Below are 16,717 nucleotides of genomic sequence, written 5' to 3'. Positions count from 1 at the left end.
ATCACTCTGTGTATGGACAATTTTTATTTATAAACCCCGTTAAAACTTTGTTAATGTCTTCCTTTCCCAAATTCGATTTGAAAGTAGCACCTATTCGAATGTACGATATTAATAGCGGCAATTTTTGACGACACCTAAGTTGGTAACTAATTAAAAAATAGCATAATATTCGCTTTGTCATTCCGTACCCCAAAGCGAGACCACAAGTTCGTCTCCGCGCGGTAAGGTGCGCCAGCGGAAGTCGTCTTGAAGAGCTTCTCCACCTTCACCTTGTGAAAGCTTTTAAATTCGGAGCCGCGCTTGGATCCTCTGCCAATTCTGTTGCTGCATTCCAACCAAGTGTTACGGATACGTTTTTTAAGATGGTAAGTGCATGGGTGATCGTTGAGTTTTTCGTTTTTTTTTTGTCCGTGTCGTTTACTTTTACTTTTGCCTGCGGAGGCCTGTTAAGTTTAGTGCGCCGTAGTAGCGATCGATGTGTATGATTAATAATCAGGCGTCACTGATTATTCTTCTAACAGAAACTTTTATTTATTTTGCCATTCGAACAAAAGGGCTCGTTGTCAAGACTTTCATTTTTCATAATATTCAACTTATCATTTGTGGCAATTTTCTGTTAAAAATAACTAACAATGAGTAAAAGTATTAAATCCAAATAATCTGATTCTTAGGCACTTCGGAAAAGAAATTTATAACCTGGCAGTTTGTTGTTTTTGTGCCGAAAGCTTCAGAGCGCACACAAATAAATCAATAAATTTAAAAAACGTAAATAAAGCATTTATTTATTGCTGAATCGATTTTTAAATCAAGTCAAATAGAAAAAAATACATAAAACATGCATAAAACAAAACATTTCGACTTCGCCACTGTCGCTGTTAAGTTGCTTTGTGTTGTCTATTATCGTTTGAGACTCATAATATTGATGGTCCAAACTATGGTCCATGGAGATTCTTTGGCTTAGCATAATTAAGACAAAATTTTTCGAAAATTACGTTTCATTTGCATCATCGCAGTTTAAAAGGACTAAAACATTTTTCACTGCATTTATTGAACCAATCTTCTAATTCTAATTTATGGCATCACTTTATCTCAAAAATATTGTGCAAATTGTTTGTTTGACATAAACCAAATATTGTAAATTCATTCAACAAAAGAAAACCCATTTCTCAGTGGGTGGGGTAATAATTAAAAACGAGATCAAAACCTGGTGAAATCAGATAAACGTTTAGACGAAAGAGAAAGTAATTCAAACGGATGTCGTTATTGTCAATATTGCGCCGAAACGGGTTAGTTCATTTTATTTAGATTCATATCTTTTTGGTGACATAAAAATCGAGTTAGAGTATTCTTAAACCCAGTAGCGAACAGAAACATTAAAACCGTTTAATGGAATATAGTAAATATATCAGAAGCCACTATTCTCTGACGTTGTTTTCTAGAAAAAATTTCTGCTGATTTGTCACCTAATAGTAGCGGCCCATTCCGCTGGTCAGGGTAAAAAAATCAGCTTAGAAAATATTGATGATTACTCGGCAACCAACAGAGCTTCGAATACTCTTCAAACAAAAGTAAGTGAGGATCATAATGCTACAAGACTATTAAGTTAGTTGTAATTTTATGTAAATAATGATTTAATTTTTAGCCAAACAATCAAGTGTCTTCGCCAACTAAATTCGGATTCGTTCCAACCAGAACGGCAGAATCTTACGCAGCTACTCAACCAAAGCAAACTTTTTTTCAAGATTCGATAAGGGTGAAACAACCCGGCTCAAATTATCAACTCCAGCAATATAAACTGCCTAATAAATATGCCGCGAACATAGACTATTCGCAAGATTACTCTAACGTTCAGCAACATGCTCCCCAACAGCCTCAGCAATATCCATACCTACAGCCAGATTTAGGTTTCCAGCAGTACCAGAAGCCTGCGCCGCAACAATACGAGCAAACTTCTCAGGTTTACCAACAACCTGCTCAGCATTACCAACAGTACGAGAACGTACATTATTTGACAGAGAATTCATTATCTCAATCCGACAACCAACAGTATTACCCTCAAGTTCCACAGTATTATTACGTACAACAGTACCAAGCTCCCACGACTGCCGTGGAAACTGTTGTTGATCCCAAAGGTATAATTTTATAAATTTTATATTTATATTATATATATTATATTTTCTTTCAGCCGGTGTTCAATACGTCATGTACTTACCAGCTTCATCAGAGTACTCCCCAAATGCAATTCAGAATGATCAGAAATACCAAGACGTCTATTCTGATTACCATCAGATTCCTGCAATCAGCGTGAAGTACACAGTAGCAAATCCCAAGAAATATACCACAATATCAAGCAGCCAAAAGCACATTCAACCGTCAAAAGTTCGGAATCAAAAGCAGCAGGAGTACATAATCAAAAGGGAGCCTAAGAGTTTGTTGGATTCCTACATACCTTCAGCTGTACAGCTGAGGTATTTGGAGCAATCTAGACAGAATAAGAAGTACAACTAATAAAATAAGACTTGTAATAATTTTAAGCTAATTCTAATTAATTTTGTATTAAAGAGTGCCTTTCTGATGCATTGTATAGTAATCATGAGCGTCAGCTTGTGGAATTTATTTTTTTGTTGTTCGTTGACAGTTGCTTAACAATATCGGTCCTGTTGGCCAGTCAGAAAATTGATTTTGTTATTGCTGTTCGCGTTTTATTTATTTTTATAATATTTTGAATATACGTTTAATCTGCTAAGTTGGGTATTACTATTGGGGTCACATTATTACACCCCATATAGTACAATAGGCGTTACATATATTACGATTTATCAACTGATAAATTGGATAGGACGCGCTGTAAATGCTAGATGACCAGACAAGAGCGTTAAATTATCCAGGTGGTGTACACGAGCAATCATGGTAAGGAATTCTGTGTGATACTCGTTCTGCGGAGGATTTTAATGGAAGTTTATCTGATACTGATTTATTACATTAAAATGACAATTATGTTGTTGAAATGATGCAACTGAATAATTATATACTTCGTCTCTTAAATATTGATCGATTAAATTTCCGCTACGAAACTGTCGTATTCGAAATTAAGCTAAAGATTTGTAAAATAATAAAGTTGGTCGCTCGATTGCCTGGCGCATTCACCTAATCCTTAACTTACTGATTGGATTTTTGTGCCGATTATAAAAACAAATAAAATGCTATCCTTCGACTATCAGGCAAAATGTCAAACGACTTATGGGGGCCTTAATTAATATTAAAATTTAATTTTCAAATTTTCAATTAACCGAATTTATTTTCTGGGCTAAGTTTCTAGTAATCTGCTATCTAACCAGTGGATAGGTGAATAAAAATATACAGGGTGTTATGGAAGAAGAAGACGAAGGAAAATCTTGTTACTTCAGAGCATGGTGGCAAAAGAAGTGTTGACCGATGATCACAATCTTGGTGTAGTCGATTTCGCTAAATATGCTAATGTGTATGTTCCCGTATACTCATTAAGCTGAAATTGTCATATAACGCATATTTTTCAAGAATAAATGGTAATATATCAGATTTTAAGGAAAAATCTTTGCGATGTAGTGACATAATGAATGCAATGTTGATATTATTTACGCCCCACTTAATTTGTAAATTGGATTGATTCAGATTAATATTCATATTTCTCAAAGAGGAAATTCTTTTAATTACTTATACTTCCTTGGAATTTAGTGTAATTTTTCATGGACGTGGGTTACGTTGTTAGTAGTATCAGTCAGGTGTAAACAATCAAAAAGATGTGAACAATCTGAAAGTTTCCACATATTATAAAAAATAATAAGAACATAGCATTTTGATGAATATAAAATGTCTCCATACTTACATACATATACTCCATACATACTTATCTAAAAATGAATAGATACTTAAATGAATTAGATATGAACAAGCGTGTTAAAATAATTAATAAACATCAATCTCCTATTCAGTTTTCAACTATCGAAAATGCATGAGCAATGCCTTTAAATAAACTAATCGACGGGCACACACTTCTTGTAAGTGTTTTTATAAGTTGCCGTTTTAAATGCTCAGTTTGTTTAAATTATCCTTATATTTCAACAACGTTCAATTCCCCTACATCGTCCGACGATGTTTGTACGAAATAATCCCGAGCGAAATGAGACCACACATACACACACGCACATATCACGAGATGTTTCATTCGGCTCACAATGAAATTGCAGCGAGCGAGCATATATACATTTCCGGCATCCGAATGCGACTCTATAGAGGAGAATCAATTAATTATCCATGTTTGGGAGACGCTGTTGTTACAATATCAGAATCGGGAGAGCGAGGAGGTCTCCACATTCTATCGCGGCCAATTAAACACAATCTTAGTTTGCCCGAATTTGATTACTATACGCCATGCGTGAATAAACCGTTCGGGAATAGAAGACCGCCGCAACGTAGTAGAATGCTAATCGACTCAAAATAGTGTCCAATCGATTTCAAATTGATATACGTCTAGGCTGGGAACGACAACATAAATAAAATTGATTGAATTCACTACCGCTGCGAGGAACAAAAGAAGCCGGTTGATGTATATTACCTTGTATATAATCACTTTTAAATTAATCAACACTTTATTATTAAATATTGTATTTTATATATTAAAAACTTTTTACTTTATCTCTATGGGTCTCTCCAAGCAAGACAGTACTACCAGCAAGCTTGAAGGAGTTGCGCAACTCACACTGGGTTTAAATCGGGGCGGTTACGGGCAACAATGATGAGCAAGCTTCTCACAATACACCCCATTGGGATGGGGATGATGGGCAAGATGGGGAAGCAGGTGGACGGATGCCCTTACACGACCCAGGTAATGTACCTGGACGCCTCGAATGGACGGACGATCTCAGGGACGTTCTTCTAGATTCATACGAAGGAAGCGAGCCAGTCAATAGGGGTTATATGAGAAGGATACACGCACACTGATGTTTAAAGCATCCCGAACTAAGCAATCTCTCAGAACAAGAAGAGAAAGGGAAAGCTGAAAAAAACGATATCCCTGTTGCCCCTATGACGTCCGACGATGACCCTATGGACCGAACAGTTAAGATCAATACCAAGTTTTATTATAAGGCAGAAGATCTTTCACAAGATGTTGACGTAATAGCACAACAATTAACAACGCTGTATATCCAACTGCGTGTGTTAGATTCCTTCTCCACTAACAGCCCCTTTAATGGGGAAAGTGACGAAAAATCCTGTAAAACTTCGGCTGCAACACCACAAAAAGGCTATGGGCATCACAGATAACCACATTTTCAAAACAAAACCCTCTAGTCTATTTCAGGGCTCTGCACCCAACATAAACGAACCGCTGCCACTGTCAGAAGGAGAAAATTTTTGGACGCAAATCTATGAGACACCGACAGCGTTACAAGGAGACACTCCCGCACTGATCAACTTCAAAAACTATTGTCAAAACAAGCACTCCAGCACCCATCAACATCTAGCAAGAAGGAGAACAACTTTAACACCGAAAAAGGGCAATTTGAGAGGTTCCAAGAATTACCGATCGATTACTTGCCTCAACAACGTGTAATAAGATCACGGGTTGCATACTCTCGACTATTGAGTGCCACTGAGCCAATCGTAAACGACATTGCTGTCTTGGGCGATACTTGCAAAATCGCCAATCCCCTGGACCAACTTCTGAGACTCGTGAGGGATTTTAGAGGCGCAGACCAAGCGCCAGACCGTTTAGGTCTTACATTCACATTAGATGCAGATAACCAGCATTCACTTACTAAGCTGACCCGGAGGTCTTGGAATCCCAGCTTAAGAGAGCGGAACAGCAAAAGTTCTAAGTAAGCCGCAGCATTGATTGTTCTACAGGCACCTCCAGACTCTGGACCTGTCTAGGAGACTGACTCACTTTCGGGTTCCTAAGATCGGCCAGGATGGAGTAATTAACACCTTCGCATAACGTAGTCAATTCTCTAGCGTCGCTGACATTAGCTGCAGGCCCTGCCATCAGCATCCTGAGACGCTTATGCATTTACTATCAGCTTGCCCGATACACGCAGTTTCCTACGGTATCATCAATGCTCCAATACGTTTCCGATGCATTGAAACAGTAGTGGAAAACAACAAATGTCGTATCTACTGGAATGATGCTTTCCCCTCTATCATCCGACTCTAGGCTAATGGAGCCGGACATATTTCTGTTGGATAAGCGAAGTAACTCGATGTGTGTCAGGTCTCTGCTCCAGCAGAAACTAACATCCATCGAAATCAAAGAAAGGGAAAAGCGAGCGAAATATGTAGAGCTTGTTGGCGAGGGTTATATGCCGAAGGCACAATTCATTTTGTGGTCTTAATCGTTGGCGTTTTGGTGGGAATGACAGACACATTCTCGAGGGAATTAAAGAGAATACCGGCATGCCAGCTGAACATCTAGCGATGAACATATACAAGGCTCGGGTCCCTCCGTCTCTGAGCGGATGCAACGAGTGGTCGTCCTCTTGATTGGCCTTCCGCGTAACGCCCTGTGGGGTCGGAGCCATACGACAGGTTACGACGGTTATTTGCTACATAACAATAGTAATAATTATAGATTTATTGCTCAACAGAAAACAATAAATTTACAGAGAAATGTATAATCATATCAAAACAAAAGCATATTTAGTAACCAACAGCTTTTGGTCCCCATTAACGAAATTTGCGTTTGGGTTTGTCGTTATTGTGAGGTTTAAGCTTTAGCTATAAGCCGAATAAATGTTATGGAATCATGGATTGACGTTTTTGTCAATCGAGAAAGAAAAATTAGATTATGTGATATCCTTTAATTTATTATTACTCTTTTTTATCGCTTTGGTTGCACATTTAAAAAGAAATATAGCTTATTAGCTATTTCATAAAAATATGCTACAGCCTATTCTTCAGTAGACACCCTGTAAACGTGGACGGAGTTGAAGTTTTTATTTCCCTAAAATCAAGTCAATTTTTATCGATCTACAGATTACTGAGTACATTGGTCAAAATAGACTGTTTCTCTTTTCAGTGTTGTCTGTTCTCTATAGTCGCGGTATTAAATGGCGATAACCTGCGAACAGTTGGAGCTAGGGTGTTGAAGTACAACTCACTCGAGTCCGGCAAAGCCTATTGAAACTAGGAACGGGATTTCCACTCGCGCATTATTTTCAAAAATTTAGTTTTTTTAGTTTGTTTATTTTTTTTTAAACCGTTTATCCGATTTAAGAAATTCTTGAACCAAAAGACACGGGCGACTTTTTTTTCGATATTGCAAAGCGTTGTTCACAAGATATTTAATTTTCCTTGCAACCTTCCAGCCTTCCAGCAAAATGTACAGTTTCGAGAACTACAATTTTTGTATTTACAGTTTGCATCAATCAAAAATTTAACGCTCATTTGAAAGAACATTTAAGCGGGCAGCTCGCAAAATACGATTTTCAAGACTTTGGCTGAGAAATTGTATGGTCCACTCCCCAACTACCCAGAATAATGAGATCGTAACCTATTTAATTATTTCCACCGTGATGTTAGTCAAATATTGTGGCAATATTAATTAAGGCGTGCGGTACTCCAAGTGATGAATCAAATGGCCTATTCTAATCAGGAAAACCATTGTGCAATGAGAATATCTCTCGGATGCAGATGATGATGGTGGCGGAATGGGGTAGTATAAGAATCCTGTTGGGGACTAATCTGCATCAATAATTAAATTATTTGCTAGATTTGGATTGAATAATATCTTACATGTTATATTACAAACTTTCATATCACTTCCGTGAGGAATTATAAAACCTTATGAAAAGCAAACTTATGAAAATACGTGAATAAAGTGAATCAATGAAAATAAAAGAAAGAAAATATATGCGATAATTACAGTTAAAAGAGTGGATTTTAAGAATTACTTAAGTAAGACAGTAGAAATCTTAACCCACGGAAATACATATGTTACCATCAGAAAAAAAGAATGAAAAAAAATCGTCCGTCCTCGGTATTGTCATTTATTCGAATAGTTTTATGGTATAGGGTGAATGACTGCTTCAAAGATCGAATTTCACTACCGCAGGGCGCACTTGTCTCCCCGATTTAAAAGCGCTGACGAGGGTAGTTTTGCATGAAAGAATATAGCTCGAAATATAGCTTTCGATCGAATCTGAAGATTGACTATACAATATGAATAGGTATATACAGCAGTTTGGATTTATTACGCTCTATTAATAGATATTTTCAAATAAAAATATGGAGCAGTATATAGGGTTTTCCTTAATGGTATCTCAATAGCGAAAAAAGTTTTGTTTGTTAAGAGAAATTTTGCGGGTGCACAACACATTTTTTTATGTCGCATTTATTCAGGTGGCATCACTAGGTCATTCAAAAGTGGAGATGCTTAGGACATCTGAATGAAATGAATCCAAGAATTAACCCACACACCAACAAGGCACGCCCTGTATAGTTTGCACCGACTAAACTTTTAATGCAGTGGCGCTTCGTGTGATAATTTTTACAGCCAATTTTTAATTACCTTATCTGATTACTAACTTAACTAATCTTGAAATTTGAGACCAGCAAATTCGTGTAATGTCCGGTGATAATCGATTTTTATTTATATTTTATTTTATGATTATATATTATATTATATTTAGATAATGTTTACAATATTTCTAGAAAAAAATAAATATTTAAAAGTTATATCGTATAGTTCAGATAAATTGCAAGGATGGTATTTATAAAATTGCGAATTTCTGTTTCAATTACCTACACATCACGAATCGCTCGTAAATTAAAGTTGCACTAATTTGCATCCATGCAAATGGATGTCAAAATGTATAATTTATAATAAGTACCATTATTTAAAAAAAAGTCTACTATTTACAATAGAAATAGAACTTTATTTACCGGGAACTTTTACAAGTTAAGATTTCGTCATCGCAATAAATATTAATATATATGAATAAATTGTAAATATGACAGGCTATATGTTATTGTCGACACCAAGACGAAACAACATAAATGTAAAACAATTAAATAGAGACACATACGAATACAGAATTATTAAAATTAATATTAGTATAAACGAAACAAAATTACTGTCAAGGTATTCCTGAACTGAATAGAAGCAATGAGCAAGCAGATTTCCTTTTAATTTTTTAATTTTTTTGTTATACAATACAACTTTATTTGTAAATTTTAATCATCATGTTCCTAGTTAGTCAGATGAACTATAGTCGTTGGAGCCTAGATAAATAATAAGGGACTCTAAACAGTGTTTTTCAACATTTTGTCACGTTCCCACATTTATTTTATTTCATTCACATGTTCGACGCACTTACTCATTTTTCAAAATCCTCTGTCTGTACTCCTTCTTGCAAGAAGGTTTGAACGTCTTTTATTTTAAAAGAGGTATTATGCCTTTCTACAGACCCTTTTGCTTGCAGCAATACATTCTATAGGGTATAATTCACTGTGACGCAAGCTACAACAAATTTCGTTCAAAGAGGTTTATTCAAATTCACAATCCTCAGTACCTCCTTTAGAATATCTTTCTGAAATTGCTTCATATTTAAAGTACGCCAATGAATGATGTCATATTTTTTTGCGAAGAAGACGTTGGCATTTTTTCGGATTTTCCTGAGTGGAGGAATAAGATTGATTGTAAGATTTGCTGGAAAAAGTCTTCAAAAAAATCAGCATTCATGTGTTCATGATAGCGTCCAGTCCGTTTTGATGATGAAATATTAGTAGCCCGTTAGCCATAAACTATTAATATTTTACTCTTTTCCGAGTGTGCTTTTATTCCTTCCCATGTTTTACCAAGAGTATATTATTCTTCAGATAATAGATATTCCTGTGGTTTACTGTCTATAGTTATTTCGTAACGAAAATTAATTTTCTTCCTAATTTCTATTTATAAATTAAATCATCCTTTTTAATTTCAGACATTATTTTTCCAAGATAGGTATTTATTTTTTTAAGTAAAACCAGTGTATTCGAGCAGTACCTTTTCATCCTCACTTATTACTGTTTCTTTCCTCCTGCACTTCTCTTTGGTGATCTAATCGGGACGCGTGTATCCTCCTGCTTCAGTCATATTCGAATACATGTCACGTAAAAATACAATTTCGAATGTTGAGTTCTGGTGGCGAAGAAATTTAAACATATTTAGAAAGCGCAGTTCAGAAATACTAGCCATCTTAAAAAACCAACTTTGCCGACAACTATCGTAGCTCAACTGCCTGTCCTTCTACCTGCCATTCTTTACAATCATCAAAGGTTTTATTACAGTTCAATAATGATTTATAACTCTCTCTCAATAAGAAACAGAGCATAGGCCAAATGCGAAAACGTACAATAAAATATGTTAAAAAAACGATAAAAGGAAATTTTAGATTAGAATTAAACAGCCAAAAATGGGAGATAATGAAATTGCGAAGTATTGAAATACTGCTTACTTACAAAAATAATAATAATGCACATATAGCTTTTACCCATAGTATTTAAGCTTTCCAATATTACACAATTTACAGTTAGATGATGATAGCTGTTTCGACAACACCGTGCCTTTATCAAATAAAAAATATGAAATATTCCGACATTTATGTATATAATCAGATAGTAATAGATTTTTAATTAGGTGTAGGGTTATAAATTTAAATTTAACAAGGGAGACGCATTTAAATCCAATTCATCATTAATAGATTCGACTATCTCATTTTATTAATCTCCATACCTTTCAACAAATCTAGTTTTTTTTTTTCATTATGTAAAATATCAAAATTATCGTCAAACTTGTGTGTAGTTAGAATCTGAACTTTTATTTGTATACGTTCTTTTATTTTCGTTAATGCGTTTCTTAAATGTTCTATCTGTGTGTCCAATATAATTTTTGGGATGTGATCCACATTTCAACTTGTAGACCCTGACTTTTGATTTTTTCGTGATTTAGTTTTATTGTTTTTTAAAATTTTTCGAAGGATGTTTGAGCTTTAAAGGATATCTTAAGACCAAATTTAGATAGATTTTTCGGAATTTTCTTGCTTGGTTCTTCTACCTATTTTATAGTTTTATAAATTTTGGGTTCGGTATTTAATATGAGACAGATAGAGGTCCGAGTTATTTGAAACTGTTTGTTAGTTATTTATCAGAGAGGATTCGCAACCATTGTTAAATGCTATTTATTTTATAATATTTAATTCTTTTCCAAATTCTCTGTGAAAAGTGGTATATTAAGTATTCTGTGGATCGAGGAATAAAAGGCAGCCATTTTTTGTGTATGTAGTCATGGTTAAATTCAGAAGGTTTAAAGAATTATTTAGTTCCTTCTATACGGTAAATTTAATACGCTTATGTGTAGAGTTAATATTGTTGTCTTTTTGTTCCAGTGAAATAAGGCAAAAACGTCATCTACGTATCCATACCAACAAAGAAATCTTTCGCTCAGTGGATGTTTATATATGATATTTCCCAAATTGTCCATGAAAATTTCGGCAAGTAGTGGACTAAGTGGGTTTCCCATAATTAATCCTTCTTTAGCAATATAAAATTCAAAATAATTTTGTTCTAAACAAACTATTAAACTATATAACAAGTTTTGTTCCATGATAAGGTCGACTTGCCTACGAGTAAGAATATTGTATGTTATGTTTATTAGGTCAATCGGGGAAATGCTAGGAAATAGATTTTGGACATCAAAGGAAACTAAAATTGTTCTAACGAATTTTTGATCACATGTCTAGGTTTAAAGGCAATATGATATTCTAAAATTTTTATTAATCTTGAAATTCCAATAATACCCCAAAAATAATAAATTTCAGCAGCCATTTCTGATATACCGGGTGAAACGAGAAAGTGGGAATACTATAACATTTAAACAGCTTGAGATAGCGATTTGAATTTTGGAAGGGTTTTTATAGACTGTATTTCAATTTTTTTTGACAATATGTAGTCAAGAAAAAAAGGGAAAAACCGTCTTGGCCTACGTAGAATGATATTCTGAATCCAAAAATGTAAAAACCGGAAGTGCAACGATTAACTACATATTGTAAAAAAATTGGACACCCAGCTTATATTAACACTTCCAAATTTCAAATCGCTCTCTCAAGCTGTTTAAAAGTTATAGAGTGTTCCCACTTTCTTGTGTCACCCGGTACATCTTAACCCACAAGCCTTTACGAGTCTACTTTTTTTATATTAGGACGTCTAGAAATATTAAAAATATTAATTAATATTAATAATATTAATAATATTAATTAATATTATTATTAATTGTTAAAATAATTCAGAAATATTATTATTATTATTAGCTGAAATTTATGTTCTACATGGATCAAAACTAATTTCCTGTTAGATTAAAGTAAAATGAAAGTGGAAAACCGACACTTTTGGGCCTTAAAATTCCCCGACGTAAACGCAAGTAACCCGGCTAAGCATCTCTGGAAACTTGCAATGGTCGTCTATTCTATGAATGTGATGCTAAATTGTTTTATTTTTTTAATCTCTTATAGAGCATAATAGTTTGTTTTTTTAAATTGTAAATCAAATCGGTGCACGGCGAATTAATAAAAACAAAGGATTCTTTATTATTAAATAAACTACCCCATTAATTCTGGTTTTATTGTACCGGGACGCAGTTGCTGCGCAATATATCACTGGACGGAAAACCCCGGCGAAAAAATCCTCCGTTCATTGGGAATGTTCCGTAATCCCCCGGAATTGTCGGTCCCTCCATTCAAATTACGCGAATTTACTGCATCATTACGTAAACGGTCCAAAACTTGCACGCCCCGAAGCTGGCATAATAAAGTTGATAATGTCCAGCTTCGTAGAGAATAACTTTATCCTCTGGTTTCGATTAATAACAGAAAAATTCAGGCGCGTCGGTGTCCGTTTAGAAAATCCCCCGAAAGGCCGCTTTTAAAAATAAAGAATAAAAGGCACCGTTCGCCGTTTATATACGGTCGCAATTGATTTTATAAAGGGTGTTTTTGCGGAATTGGTTCTGCGCCACCGACTGGAAATAAACCGAATTGTGCAGGATTTTGTTGTTCCTTCACATAAATTTAAATTGTTCCACATAATCTGGGAAAAGGTAGAAACCGTTTTGCGCAGTGTTTTTACGCTAAGTATCGTGGGGTAAACCGTCATTAAGAGTTTTTTACACTTCATCGCACATTGGCTCTCAATCTCTTTTGAATGGGTCATTACAAATGAACCATTTTACTTCAATCATAGACGACAAATTTTAAAAGTATAATCAGATCAATGAGTGTTGTGAGTTAAATTTAATACAAATATGAGTTATTTGAAGAAAAAATCGAAATTTGCGCAAATTCAGCGCCGTCGTATCTATCCAATGAGCATGGAAAAAATTGTTTCTTAAACAAAATTGATAGTCATGCCCGTGTGTGCCAACGAGACAATATTATGTTGCTTATGTTAATCATTAATAAATACGAGTTAATTAATTAATACATATAAAAGTTTGATAGAACACCTTACTAAAATATTAAACAGAACTTCTCAAAAATGTTTATTTTTTCACAAGAACAAAAAAATTATTCTTTATGATCAAAGGCTTCCCATAACAAAGTTTTACTAATAGTTACTTAACATGAACAAACAATGTCGCTTACCTGTTTTAGTTATTTGTTTAGCAGGTGCTTTTATTAATAAATTGTTGCCAAGTTCTTCTCATTTAGTTCAATTCGTCTATAAATAAAATTATCAATTTTATTGGGACTATTTTGAGTACAGTTGATCCGCATTGGTCCAAAGTTGTACACCGCATAGACTGCTCGGTATAAACTTATAAAGGGACGTCATGTAGACATTTGCTAGGTTGCCGGAGGGGTTGTTCTTAGATTTTTTAGTATTTTTTTTTATAGTTTTTGTTTCTTTAAATCAGCTTATTAAACAATAAATGATATTGTCGAAGTTGTCTCATTTTTGGTGGTGTAATAGTTTGGCTAGATACAAGTGTTGTATTGCGATGTTTTGTTATGTCAGATGACAATCTCCAGATAGGGTTTTATTGATAGTTGTACCTTGTTACTCGAGTATAAAACGCTGACTCACATTCGATGAATGGAAGTCAGTTTTGAAGTGGTATTTTAAGTACGAAAAGTTTGATAGGGTTCAACGTCAATGGCGAAATGAGATAAATTAGAGACAAATTTGAAGATGTACACAAACAACGATCTGGACGACCTGTAACAGACTTAACTCTTACCCGTGGGAAACACTCAAGGACGTCGGTAAACGATAATGACCACGACCATGACGATGGTGACCATTTCGAACACACAGAGTGACATCTTTAAGTTGGACTTTAAATTACACTTTCACCAAAAATGAGACAACTCCGTCAATTAGTTTGCAAGCAATGGCACTTTTAAACAGTGGATACGTTTTTTTGGACCCCTTTGTATTTCAAAAATTTCAATTTCAATTAGGGTGACATATCCATTATAACCAAAATATTCTGGGCTGTTACTTTTAACTATTATTTGTAAAAAAAAAATTTAGAACACAAAATAGAACAGTAGAATCGCCCATACTCAAAGAAACCTGGTTTCAAGAAATAAACACATCCACAAGTCAAGAAATCTAAAATATTTTTCACTACAAGTTATAAAAGAAACGTTTAAAGGAATCGAACAATATTCATAAATTAAGCAAGATATATCAAAGGCACACAGACACAAATTGGAATCATATAGTAAAAAACATTAATTTTTAATAACAAAAGTTCCAGGAATCCAGTTTAGCCATGTTATGTATTTTTATATTCCAATTAAAACGGATTAGGTCTCCGACTTGGCCTGTATGTGTTTCGATATTGCCTATATTGCTAGATTTCTATACAAACTAACCAAAACTATTTTATTATTAAAAAAATTCCCTGGTAGATCTGATGATGCTCTATGTGGATCTTGACTTGTACGGGTGTTTGACTCCAGTCCGCAATTTTTGTTTACACTTCTCTATATCTTTAGACACACCTCGCTCCCCAACTGTGTCTCGCTCTCATCTGTTCCCTCAATATCGGAATCAAAACAAATTCCATTTTATGAATAACTTATATCGTCGTCTTCGTATTATAAGTTGGTGGATCAGTGGCTTGGTTAGTATATACGGCGTTCACTCGAAAAACTTCGCTTTAGCAGAAAATTACATTCAAGTTCGCTCGCTTCGAAATTTAAAAGCCATTCCACGCCCGGGTGATGCTGCCGGAGCTCAAACGAACCACAACAAAACAGATGGCGGCGTTCTTCCCCAATTCTCCGTGAACTTTAGCTTGTCACTTTTTTTTATCGGTCGTTCTCGCAAAAGGACGCACTTTATTTATCAGCATTAGAGGGAGTTACGCGGACCGACGGCATTATTACGCAACGAGTCCTTTTCTTGTAGCAGCTTTTTCAGACCGGAAAATTTCGACGAGCACGATTAATCAAAGAAATAGTCATAATCCCGTGCGGTCTTGTTAAGTCCTTTGGTCAATTTATAACGCACATAAGGGTTTGGATCAACCTGTACTATAGTGAAGATATCGAACAGAAATTTGTTGAACTACCTATCAATTCATTTCCGTTGTCCGACTTTCAGTCTCTGCAAAAAATTTTTCATATCATATACATAATCATATCATTTTAAAATTATACTTGCTTTCTTCTCTAAATAAATGGTTTATTATCATACATATTTGGGAGTTATTTTCTCTTCGTCATTTCAAATAACATTGTATTCTGGGGCTGCGCTATTTTGTATTGCCCGCATTCAACGGACTGAGCAAAGCGCTCGCGATACGGAGCGGTAGGGATTGGGAACGTGTATGTAGAAGTTATGGTGTCTTATTTTTGTTTGGGTGTTGTTGATGTTGAGATTTAGAATTTTTCGAAGATATATCTTATTCAGTGTTTGCGTGCAGTGCTGCTGATTTAACATGTGTTAATAATGTTGAAACTAACCTACTACATCAGAAGTTAGTAGAAACAGATGTTATGGACACTTTAATTCAAAACGAAATGGCGGTGGACACTTTGGTCACATAGCTTTGGAATTAGCAAAACTAATTCGAATATTTGTGGGTAATGTAGGTGTCCAATACCAAAAAATCGGAAGTACTGTAAGGAGTTATGAAGGGATCTTATTCTTTGAATATTTTCGAGGCCTATATTTGTAAACTTATTAAAAGAGGTCTATCACGTTTCGGAACAGCGAGACATTTGATATATTTAGAATATGTGCTAGAAGAGGAGCTACCACATCTGGAGGTAGATATTGCAGATGAGGGTGGAAATGAGATGGAACCAAATAGCATATATGCTTTTATAACGAACAAAAATATGTTTTTGAATTATTGCTCATTCTTTTTTGCAATTCACATAATACGGGCAAAATTTTATTTCTTTCCTTCTAGATTTTCCTGCTTCTTTCAATGGCCGTTCGTAAGAGGTTAGTTTTTTCTACTCGCGCTTCCTCGTCAGCCTTCTTCGTAGATAAAACATTCCACTCTTTGAGTCCCTAGTCTTCGTGCTTCTAAAATGAAAACTTGTTATAAGCCCTTAATTTTTGAAACTTAAATTGTTGAAACTTAACCTACGGGGGCTACAGGTGTGTTGCTCTGATTGGAGTGATTTCCATCTGCGAAGTCGCTGGGATAGCAAGTGGGTCTTTCTTATTTTCGGCAAGGGGCTTT

General features: G+C 35.0%; 1 protein-coding gene across 1 annotated transcript; it reads left to right on the top strand.

The window, feature by feature from the left end:
• Positions 1–234: 234 nt before the first annotated feature.
• Positions 235–2,860, top strand: LOC132705051 (uncharacterized). Its single transcript, XM_060675475.1, has 4 exons — positions 235–365; positions 1,440–1,568; positions 1,643–2,132; positions 2,186–2,860. Exons 1-4 carry the CDS (start codon positions 363–365, stop codon positions 2,506–2,508), a joined length of 945 nt encoding a protein of 314 aa, XP_060531458.1. The 5' UTR covers positions 235–362; the 3' UTR covers positions 2,509–2,860.
• Positions 2,861–16,717: the final 13,857 nt, after the last annotated feature.

The sequence above is a fragment of the Cylas formicarius genome, unplaced genomic scaffold (assembly GCF_029955315.1).
Source record: "Cylas formicarius isolate icCylForm1 unplaced genomic scaffold, icCylForm1.1 PGA_scaffold_7__23_contigs__length_41026272, whole genome shotgun sequence".
In the NCBI taxonomy this organism is placed as follows: domain Eukaryota; kingdom Metazoa; phylum Arthropoda; class Insecta; order Coleoptera; family Brentidae; genus Cylas; species Cylas formicarius.
This window is presented reverse-complemented; position numbering and strand designations above follow the sequence as displayed.

Excerpts from the sequence above, each read along its gene's own strand:
- LOC132705051 (XM_060675475.1), top strand. Across the intron at positions 1,569-1,642 it reads CGAATACTCTTCAAACAAAA|CCAAACAATCAAGTGTCTTC; the intron begins GTAAGTGAGGAT and ends TTTAATTTTTAG. Across the intron at positions 2,133-2,185 it reads AACTGTTGTTGATCCCAAAG|CCGGTGTTCAATACGTCATG; the intron begins GTATAATTTTAT and ends ATTTTCTTTCAG.